The sequence below is a fragment of the Colius striatus genome, chromosome 4 (assembly GCF_028858725.1).
Source record: "Colius striatus isolate bColStr4 chromosome 4, bColStr4.1.hap1, whole genome shotgun sequence".
Classification (NCBI taxonomy): domain Eukaryota; kingdom Metazoa; phylum Chordata; class Aves; order Coliiformes; family Coliidae; genus Colius; species Colius striatus.
The window spans coordinates 8,759,856-8,771,588 of record NC_084762.1 but is presented as its reverse complement, the minus strand read 5'-3'; the positions used below and the strand labels follow the sequence as shown (position 1 = coordinate 8,771,588).

The 11,733-nt window shown below is 41.7% G+C and overlaps 1 protein-coding gene across 1 annotated transcript in view; it reads left to right on the top strand.

Moving 5' to 3' along the window:
* ANKH (ANKH inorganic pyrophosphate transport regulator) overlaps nt 1-11,733 on the top strand; it is a 92,396-nt gene that overhangs the window by 62,912 nt on the left and 17,751 nt on the right. Inside the window, exons 3-7 of the mRNA XM_061996055.1 lie at nt 1,634-1,752; nt 2,983-3,066; nt 5,473-5,643; nt 6,326-6,460; nt 9,092-9,184. Coding sequence (XP_061852039.1) covers nt 1,634-1,752; nt 2,983-3,066; nt 5,473-5,643; nt 6,326-6,460; nt 9,092-9,184 — 602 coding nt within the window. The remainder of the gene's footprint in view (nt 1-1,633; nt 1,753-2,982; nt 3,067-5,472; nt 5,644-6,325; nt 6,461-9,091; nt 9,185-11,733) is intronic.

Here is an 11,733-nt window from a genome sequence, read left to right as displayed (position 1 = left end):
GCAGCTTCCTCACATGCCTTCCAGACTTCCTCATTCAAATAAGGCAGTTCAGAGACATCTGTGTATTGCCCTGCTGTAAAAGCAGCTTTCCACAAGGACTTACCATGCAAAAATCCATGCATGTGATGCTGAGTGAACAATGATGGGTATTCATGCAAAACTGCAAAAAGACAGTGCTTGAAGTGTGACTGGACTGCAACAAACACGTGAACGCTTAAAGAGAACTAAACTGGCCTCCCTGAAATGAAGAAAGTCCTGGTTTGAAGTTCTTCTCCAGCCTCCTTCAAAACGAAACAAGGCTTGGAGTGCCTCAAGAGGATGGCTAGGTCACTTGGGATTACCTGGTGAACTGGGAGGCTGTGGATCTAACAGTTGTAGCTCAGATGAAAGATGGCCCAGCATAGGGAAAGGGGAAGAGTTTAACATATTAGCATCTTTTGGGCAGTCCTGGTTATCTGGAATGAGGCTCGTGCCGGTTCCCAGGGCTGTCATACCACCTGCTGCTGTTTTACTGCCGTGTTTACACTGTCATGTTCACACTTAAAAGACCTGTTAACCATCCAAGTGCTGTACCTCAGAGTCACCACAAACCAATGGTGACTTCAACTCCTCTTCAGTTGCTTCCAAACACTGACATTAACATAGTTTTAGGCTAAAAAGATTGAATTGCATGACTGGTGTTGGTATTTGTTGATTCCGTTATGAGACCTATATGCATGAAAAGGATAACTTTCCTACAATACTCTATATAAAGGTCTGTGCAGTGATTAGAACTGGTATAAATGGAAAATCAGATAGATGTTCACATTTGAAATAATCCTCTTAGAAAAGACACAAGTGCAAGAGACCTGAGGTAAGATTCCCCAGGCACAAGTAATTCTGCCATTGCTTCTGTGGGGAGGTTGACTTCACAATCACTTTTAACAGCTATTACAAGCTTAATAGAGGAAACCAAGTAATGATATGCAGGTCTACAACATAGTTTATAAAGGTTTAAAACTGTTTGGATTGCTTAACTGTGCATATGATGTAAAAGGCCATGGTTCAGGGATTCTTTGTTATTGCTGGTCATGGCGAGGGCTCTGGGGTTGTTAAAGCAGCTGGGTAACATGGGTACTAACACATAAGGAGAGGCAGAATGAGTGTGATTTGTTGGATGCCCTTGCAATTCATAGTATCCTTTTACAGCCTTGGGCAGGTTCTCAGATAATGTCATGAGGATGCAGCAACAATAGATGGTTTCAGCATTTATATGGTACCTCATCCCATGAACTACACAATGCATGGTGGAAACAGCTTTTCTAACAAAGAGCCTTGAGTTAATGGAAGAACAGTAGATTTTCTGGAGTACCAGTGTGTTCATTTAGCTAACAGATGTGGCACTTACTATACCCATCTCCCAACCCAGCCATTTGTTATCACTCCTCTGGCAAAGGTTACTTGGAAAAGATCCATGAGAGCACTCCTTAATCATAAACAGCAGCTGGTGAAACAGTAATATCCTGAAGCCTCTGCAGCTGTTTGCCAAGCAGATGAATGCCTAAGCATCACAATCTTTCAGGTATTTCTGAGTATCTCACCTAGAGTCCATATGTCACCTTTATTATTCATTCCTATTCTTGTGTCTCCACAGCATATAGCGATTTGGGGTATTACATTATTAATAAGCTGCACCATGTGGATGAATCAGTGGGAAGTAAAACTCGGAGGGCCTTCCTTTATCTTGCTGCCTTCCCTTTTATGGATGCCATGGTGAGTGCCTGATTCAGAACTGAATGTTAATAGTAATGTTGTGGGTTTTTTTTTCCTTTGGTAACCTTAGTTCACAAAGTCTGTTACTTGATGGGGGACTAGAGGTGTGCAGAAGGAAAGCGTGTCCTTTGCAAGTAGTAGCTCTGGGTATACCTGGACACATCATCTTCTGCTATCTGGAAAAAAGCATCTAGGTGAACTTTCAACATCCAAAGATCATGGTAAACATAAAAAACCTCAGCTGCCTTGCTAGAGTTACTGTATGTTCTTGGAAGGGGTTGAGGAGTCTCCTTCCTTGGAGGTCTTGAAGACCCGCCTGAACATGTTCCTATGCGACCTGATCTAGGTGACCCTGCTTCTGCAGGGGGGTTGGACTAGATGATCTCTAAAGGTCCCTTCCAACCACTACCATTCTATGATTCTATGCTGGAAAGCACTGGTCATCCTGTGATGAGCTGCACTGGTTGTTTGCATGTGTCCTGTTATTCCAATGTGTAAGCAAAGAGCTGGGTTTGCCATGCATTCCCAGATCACTTGCAGAGCTCACAAGGAGTAAGCTCAATATCTTCTCAAAGCAGATCTGTTGAAAAGATATGTCTTACCATCAATTTTTGCCATTAAAGCTGAGTCCAGTGTATCCAAGATGCTTGAACAGGAGAGCCACACCTGGAGTGTGCTGCTGCTTCCCAGATAACCAGGCTCACTGCTTATGGCTTATTGGTAAAGGGTAACCTTCTCATAGCATGCCTCCACCACTTCGTCTGCCACTTTGTCTGCTTGAAAAAATAGCTGACAAAGAAAAGAAGCAGAACCATTAAGTTTTCTTTGCCAGATAGGACTAGGTATGAATGAATATTCAGAGGTGCATCCAGCTGGTGAATGAGAATAAACATTTTTTTCTCTCAGATTATTTAGTTTGAAAATCCATCCTTTGCAGCATCTGTTTCATGAAGAAGGGGCAGTTTCTTATGAGATCTGCTCAGAAATTTCTGTGTAGTCTATAAAATTGTTCCTATTCTGCCTATCAGCCTTGGCAATGAGGAACTGAATGCAGCAGTGTTTATTACTGGGTTAACTTTTTTCCAGCTTCACCAGATCTGCTGCTGAAAAAGAGCTTTATAAATTCTTTGTGTACAGTGTAACAACCAAAAAACCTCAGCATTCTGTGACCTGAAGTCATTCACAAATATCATGATTGCTTCCCAAACTCTTCTCTACCTTTGTTTTCAGGCATGGACTCATGCTGGGATTCTCTTGAAACACAAGTACAGTTTCCTTGTGGGATGTGCCTCCATCTCAGATGTCATAGCTCAGGTAATGAATCCTTTCCTAAGCAGGAACTCTTGCAGAGAGACTGTCTTCCCTTTCTACCCTGAGCACACATCAGAAGAAGTTATCTTGTGTGCTGTTTTCTGTCTGTTTCCCCATTGTGTGGAGGCCAGTTGCTGACAGTTGTGGTTTAGGCTAGTCTCACTAGACTGGATCCAATCAGTCCCAAATCAGCATCTGTAGAAGGAAAAAGGGGTTATCTGGGCTAGGGCCAATTCTACCAGCATCTCCACAACCCTGTTTCTGAATGGCCAAGAAACAAGTTACACACATGTGTACATCTGGGAGAATGAAAGGTCAGGCAGAGACCAATGAGTGCTACCAATCCAGAAGCTGACAAAGTGCTTTGAGACAGACCTTTCTCCCTACTGCACGTTCTCCCCTACGCCTCACACAGTTGCATTGAAATCCTGAGGGGGGCTTGTAGGTGGGGAAGTGAAGGCTTGATTCTCCAGCTTACCTGTCAATTGTGCACATGCTGTCTAATCCAGTGAAATGCAGTAGTGTAAGCCATCTTCTGAGTGTCAGTATGCCACTGTTCTTGTTACTGGTCTAAAAGGTGAAGGCTCAGAGCTGCAGCAGAAGGGATTTGTGGTGATAGCCCCTGGGTGATGCAGAGGAGGCCACATGCTATTTGAACTTGCACTTGGGAGTGAGGTGTTAACTATACTGTCACTTTGTACTAAAAACACATTCATACACATTGGTGATAGCCAGTGTTGTAGCATTTGAGAACCAATATACTTCACTGTTGAAAGCATATATAAAACTTACAAAATAGAGAGTCCCAGCATCTGTGAAACAGTTGTTGTACTGCCCCATTACCAGGTGAATGGTGTAATGACTAAGAAACATGGTAATATTAGTACAACATCAAAGGATATGAAGTCAACAGCACTTAGTTCAACTTTCCACAGCACTTTCCTCCCACTATAAATATAACCAAACCGTCAACCAGGTTGAACCATTCAGCCAGCTGTGATTCTATGTTTGGCAGGTCTGTTCCTCTACAGACTGCACTAAATCCCTGAAGATAATACCAATTACTGTAAATGACCTTAACCCTCAGGATTTGCTCTTGTTCTGATGTGACCTACAAAGTTTGCTGACCCTAGATACGTGTTGGGTCATATACAGCTAAATAAAGAAACAAATTCTTCGTCTGGCTGTGGCACAAATGCCCTTTCCACAATAGTTAGTGACTGAGGTGCCAGGGTTGTGAAGAATAAGACAGCTGTCATTTTCTCTCAACAAAATACTGCACAGAGCAAGTCTGTAAGACAATAAGTTGTGACTCTGCATAACTCAGAACTCTACATGTCCATCTGCTCCCTACATGAGCAATAGGTATACAGGCAGTAGCTAATTCTAATGCTTTTTGTGACTGACTTTGCTTCTCTTTATTGAAAAGCAATTATTTGGTAGGGTTTTACAAACCCTCACAATCATTATGGCCTGCCTAATAAACATGTGCAGTGTGGTTTTTCTCAAGTATTTCTTAAGCTCTAGGAATGAAGGAGAGAACCTGCTCCTGAACAACATGTTTTGTATTTCATGTAACTCACTTGAATGCCATCATGTCTCGGCAGTGTTGTCCTTGATTCTGCTCTTCACAGCACTAAACACAGTTGGCTTTCCAGTGTTCCTCCCATCCAGACACATTTGGAATTTAACAAGCATGCCATCAGCTCTGTACCTAACAAAGAGAAGAATATCACGTTAATCAGTTCCTTTGCATTCAATTTTGTGAGACTGAATTATGAGTTGTTCATTAGCCCAGAAGTTCCCATCAATGTAGCATTCAGATAGTGGAAGAGGGAATGATGAAATACTGAAATATCACTCAAAAATGTAGAAAATTGGGGTGATGGAAGGCTTCCTGCTTCCAAATGCTGAAGTGAATATTTTAAAGTGTCTGGCTTTTTAATTGCCCTTTCCTCTATCAGTCCCCACCCCTCCTCCCCCCCAAAAAAAGAGAAGTAGTAGGGTTTAGAAGCTGACCTTAGAAGCATGTCTGCAGCCTTAGTGTGTATCAGAATAGCACGTTCTCCTGGGAAGGGTGACACTCTGCCACATGCTTGCTGCCAGACCTTGCCAGACTTCCATGCTAACCTTCTCCTATTTATGGCTCCTAATCTGACACCTGCCTGTACCTTCAAGTGCTGTTTAATGGAGCTTCTGGATGATGTTAACTCTTGTTCTTCTCATTTGCATGACCAAACAGAGGAGGGTCATCATTAAGCTTTCAAATGCCACAAGCTTGAAATCACGTAGATACTATAGCCAAGCATGTTGTTGGTTCAGATGGATGAGCTTTGAGTCAAGACAGGAGAAATGCTGGCCCTTAAGGAACATACAAATTACTAATCACTTATTTTGTTTGCCCTCCAGGTTGTTTTTGTAGCCATTTTGCTTCATAGTCACTTGGAGTGCAGGGAGCCTCTTTTGATCCCAATCTTGTCCTTATACATGGGAGCACTTGTTCGATGTACCACGTTATGCCTCGGATACTACAGGAACATACACGATGCCATTCCTGACAGAAGTGGGCCTGAAATGGGGGTTTGTCTTCGTACTTTGTGCTTTTTCAAATTGAGCAATTTTAAACTTGCTTTTTGTGGTATAGTACCATATTAAAGCACTGTGCACCTAGGACCTCCTCTCTCCATCCTGCAGCCAAAAACATTTTCACTTCAAGAGGCATGTTAGAAACTATTCCAGAAACGGTGCACATGAGGCAATGCTTCCCATAGTAGGGATGTGCTGTCCGCTGAGCACCTCTGTCCTGAGCTGTAAGACAGCACAACATGTGGACCTGCTCCTGCAGGGGGATTGAGCTGAATGATCTCTAAGGGTTCCTTCCAACCCCTACCATTCTATGATTCAGTGGTTCTAGGATTCCATGACACCTTGTTTCACTATGATTCTATGATACCTTATTTCACAGGGAAGAATTCCTCTTTCTCCTCAAATGTCATATTGCTTTTCACATATCTTTGTGTAGTAGCCAGAACAAATTATGCAGATAGGTACCTTATGCATTATTTGCTGAGATTCACGACACAGCTTCTTTGGAATCGGTAACTTACACTAAAATATTTCAGGCTCCTCATATTGAACTTAATGTACCAAACTGACAGTGGGTGGGAAAAGCAAAGATCCTTTCTCTGTGCTTTTACTTCAGTTCTGCATGCTTTTTTTTGCAAACCCACTTCTTTTTTTAATTGTTTCCTATGTGTTGCAGGGAGAGGCTACAATAAGGAAGATGCTGAGTTTCTGGTGGCCTTTGGCATTAATTTTGGCAACTCAGAGAATAAGTAGGCCCATTGTCAACCTTTTTGTCTCTCGGGACCTAGGAGGCAGTTCTTCAGCCACAGAGGTAAGGAAGTCAGTGCTCACCCTTAAAGCAAACAGTCATTTACATGGAGTTACCTCTGTGTTTCTCTTCTCAGCCATGCTGACAAAAAATTCTCTTCAGTACATTTGTGTTTAGTGCTCTCTTTATCCTTGAAAGAAAAACTCCTTGGGCTCTTACCATGAGTGTTTCTGCCAGGCCTAGTGGGACTTTACCTTCACTAAGACCAGTAGAACTTTTTCACTGAACAGTTCCTGCATCCCAGTTTCTAGTTCTCTACATAGAGGTACATATGCTCTGGAGCATTCAGATCCCAGAGGTTTTAGGACAGCTGTCAGTAGTTCCATGTTCCCCCATTTCCTGTCAAGTATATTTATGGCTGTGCAAACTGATGTGAAACTACTGTTTGCAGTCAGTGCATCACACAGAAAGGGGTTGGGATGCCAGTTTCCATGGAAGGATTCTAGATCCACTTAGTCATTAGCAAATCTTTCATAGTTTTTAGTAGGAAAAAAGAAGTTGCAAGATATTAAATGGGAAGGAGAATTCAAACAGCTGATGCCTAACCAACACTCTCTCAGCACTACTTGTCGTATGTCACAGGACTTCACTCACTCAGGACTTGCCAGTGACTGCAGATAAACAGCTGTGGAGAGACAATTCAGGAAAATTAATGGTTTTATATGTGTAAATTGAGGACCAGTCTATGCCTTATTAGCAATCTCAGTAGAAGGGGAGGCAGAGCAGGTTAGCAGAGATCAGTTTTGCATTCTGTGTTGACCTTTGGTTTTACATACATAGCATTTCATGGCTAACCAAGTGCATTTTGTTGCTATGAGGACGACTTCAAATACATGTGGTGGTTTGTAAGCCTTTCTATGCTTACTTACAGTAATGTAACTAACTTACAAATAATTGCCCTGTAAAGTGAAGTGCTCACAACATGTCAGTGTCTGGAGCATGAATATACACAGGAGTTTTATAGGTCCCATGTTCAACAACATCATCAGCTTTGAGAGTGGGCAGGACGTGAGGGACTAGGCTGTAGCCCATTCATGAGGACAGCATGTCCATTTGCACGATCCAGCTCCCACTGCTTCTTGGGCTGCCAGCACAGTTTGAGGGACTGAGGTACCTTTTTTGGTGTTGGCTTTGAAGGGAGATATTTAGACATTTGATGGTAGGCATTTAGGAAAGCTTTCCTGCACATATTTCAGAATCCCACCAATTGAGGGAAACTACTGAAGGAAAAATCACTGCTAAAAACTCCAACAACTTGGAATGTGATCCAAGTGGAATCTAGCATCCAAAATGTGGCAGTGAAATACTGCTTGCTTTAACAGTTACTGTGTCTTTGCAGTCTTTTTGGAGTTCATTGTGAAAAGAAGCAAAATACATTTCATATTCCTTCTTTGATTTAACCTGGTTTCATACAGCTGGAAATTCTGCTGTCATGGCAGGGTGTACAATTAAAGAGTAGTCTTAAAATTACAGTCTGTTTTCTTCAAACCAATTACTTTTTCAAGGTACATTAAACATTATCAAAGCTATTATTAGTAGGGAAGAATCTATCCTACTGTTTTCCTCTCTATGGATATCACTACTTTCCCTCCTCTTTTAAGACAGCACAGGGAACAAATTAGCTTGCTCATGGCCCTGTGTCTGTATAGATCTTTTAAGCAAGCAAGGACAGCAGTTACATTTATAATGGGAAAACATACATCAAAAGCTTAGGAGTGAAACAGAGACAGCAGTAAACACCCCCCCCATTTTCTACCATTACAGGGTGTAAAATGAATCTGAAATTAGGCAGATTGTAACAGATCTGAATGTGCAGACAAAAGGCAGTCAAGCACTTTGATTTCTGGAATTAAGAGTGTCAGGCAGTTGTCAGTACAGATGCACATTTCAGCTTTGAGGACTAAGAAACTTGAGGTCTCAGTAGATTTCCAAGCAGATGCAGGAAGAGCTCCCTAAACACCCTTCCTACATGAAAAACATGAAGCACACTTATTTCAACTTTAAAAATGAGAAACATCAGCAAAATCTTTCATACATTAATACGGGGGTTTTCTCTGCTATGTCCCTCTGACTGCACTTGTGAGAGTGCAAAGGAGCCTAGTTTAAAGTTGCAGGTACTCAGTTGTTTCTAGTGACAAAAAATGGTTATCTGGAACGACTTTTGTCTAGTTTTTGTTGATGACCACTAAAGTGAGGAGAGGTGTTGGGGTTATGTCTCCTAAGTGCCTCCTGCCCCAGAGCAGTCAGTTTAATGTCCAAAGTCAGTCAGCCACCGAGGCCTGCTGTTTTCTAGTCTGTCTGTCTTTCTTACAACTGTTTTACTTACAAATAACCAAGTAAAATGGATATAAGTTAAAATTAAGAGATAGGATCTAAAGCTACCATGAGCTGTTATGCAGGTATCTGTAGATAAAAATTGAAGGTAGCTTCATGGCACTAAAGATTTTACAAGCTTAAAAAGCCACGCCAAATGATGGCCACTCCAACAGTCTTCCTGAAACAGAGCTTCCAGTCACCTGCCTGGTTTCTCACTGTGTCCCAGTCAGTGTGGGGCTGTTGGGAAAGGCACCCTGTGTTGGCTGAACTGTTCTGTTCAAAGATCTGAAGTTCCTGTTGCCCTGTCTCTCTTCATAGGCGGTGGCGATTCTGACGGCGACGTATCCCGTGGGACACATGCCGTACGGCTGGCTGACGGAGATCAGAGCAGTATACCCTGCGTTTGACAAGGTGAGGGCCCATGTGAGGCCTGGAATAAATACCTTTTGTGTCACTTTCACAGGTGTGGTCCTCCTCTTTCTGTCCACAACTTCTTCATTTCGGGGTGGCTTCAGCGGTGTCAGAGGAATTTCTGACAAGCAAAGATGAAGAAAGTTCATGGTTCTATAATCAAGTGTAACAGATTCTCTAACAATGAAACCAAACAGAGATTAAATAGGGCAGCATTAATGGCCCTCTGTTGTCTTGTTTCTCTTTACTTTTGCTTTTGATGCCTATTGTTCCTATTGCCACTTCTAAGATCTCCTTAAAGTCCTAGTTAAAAATAGTCGGTTTATGGTGGCTTGGAACTATTACCTGACTTATTATTTTAACCTTAGCTCTGTGTTACAAGATATTGAGCTACCTTTTGAAGAGATAGGTGCTGTATTTTTAAGGATTACAAAAGGTGCTCAGTTACTCACCATGATGTAGCTACTTGGCTAATGAAGTGACTTCTCACATAGGTGCTATCAGTGAGTGAGCGAACTCACGTCTCTGCTCCAGGTTCTGTGGTATCTTTCCAATGGGTTGGGGTTCATTTGCTTATGTTAATACTTAGCAAAGGTTGTTTCAGAGACTGACAGCAGCACAGATAACAAACATTATTTTAGTAATGTTGACTTAGCTAGAGCAAGACTAAGAAGATTTTTGCTGGTAAATCACATCATTGGGTAAGAATGCAAGGACTGCTCCTGGAACTGAGCACAGGGTAAATATATAACCAAAATTCATTTTACTTGGACCCTTTTAGCTGTTGTGCAAAGAATAGTCATGCCCTGTGACACTTGAATTCAAATGCCAGATCCTATCCCTTCTCTTTATTTACCAGTTAGTAACTGAACTTTCTGCTTGCAAATACTAATGAAAAAAGTGTTTGCTTGCTCTGGGATGTACTTAAGTGCAGCAAGCCCTGTTTCATATGATCCACCACATTTCCAAGGAGAATTTAAAAACAATATGAAGCCAAGTCAGTGATAATTTCCTAACCTGCCTGTGTACAGCTAAACTCACCTGTCAGATAAAATACAACATGTGTGCTTTCTCAGAAGTCGTGCTGCCAAAGAGGAATGGCAGATGCAAAACCAACAAGCTGTAAGAGATAGAAGTGGTTTGGGACAGATAACACAGGGGCTGTTAACCTCACCTGTTACAAGCCATGTTCAAATGCACTATTACCAAGCAAAGTTAACAGCAATTAAGACTCCTAAATTCAACCTTATTTAGCTGTTCTGATTTAGATGTTCTGTGAGCTTTAGTGGTGACAGGATTAAACCATGCTTTGCCTGTTTATTTCAGTTAAAAGGCTTCTCATAGAGCTCTCGTGGAACAAATATGGGAAAGAAAAAGCTAGATTAAGGCACAGATAGATATCATTTATCTAATTGCCAAGAAAGTATATAATGAGGATTTTAGCTTCATGTCTTAAGAGAAATTTGGCAAAAATGAGCCAAGTGAGGTAGCAGCAGTATAAAGGGTGTCTCCTCCTGGCAACCACTTGTGCAAATACCTCTGCCATACCCTTCAGACAGTAAATACCAAACCAGAAACCCACAGTGGGTGTTTTCACATTGCTGTGACAATTGCTCTACCCTTGGTTACACATCACCATGCCTTTCAATAACTCTGTTTATCCTTAAGCTAAGGCTTTCTCAGAAGCAGACAGATAGAAGCACTATTTCTGGACTCTGTAAAGCCTCCATTTTCATTTTCAGGTGCTGAAACAGTTTGCGTGCTTGCAAACATGTCAGTTACTCAGAAAGCTGATGGCCATGAGAAGCATGTGCATTGCTTTAACCAACTGATGGGATTTGGTATTCAGATAGTGTATGCAGCTCTTCGGTGGCTGTACTGGAGAATGTCAGGTTCTGGTCTTCAATTTGTTACCTCTGTTCACATTTGTAAGTTAGATGGAAGGTCCCAATTCAATTCAGTGTCCAGAGCAACCTCATGGCCTAACAGTTACACTTGGGTTAAGAGTTACTGCTGATTTCATGAGAGAAAACAACCATATCCCACTTCTGTGCTCTGTTTTATGAGGTGATAATGACATTGCTCTTAATGGACTGTGCCATCTAATTCAGAGCACCACCACTTACCATGAGAGGACTCATTAATACCATATCTGATTAACAGATGGGAATGGGTACACTTTTTGCTCCCTAATCTGCCAAGAGTTTTAATCCAAGAACTGAGTAGCATGCAAGAGAGAGAATAAAGAGTACACGGTCAAGGATTAGAACAAAGGGTGGGGTAGAGCAAGGGTAAAGTTAGCAGCAGCAAAGTAGGAATGAAATGATTGGATTTGGGTGTGCTTTCCTTCCTCTCTGTTATTTTAGCCTTGTTAGAAAGTGGAGCCATGAAGCAGAACTTGTTTAAACACTGGCAAATGATGTAAGCAAGACCTACCCTCACACCTGTAAAACCTAATAGAAACAAAGTATTTCTTCAGAAACACAAGAAATAAGAGTAGATGCTTAAAAAAAATGTTTACAGAGAGTTTTCATAAGCTATTTCCTAAA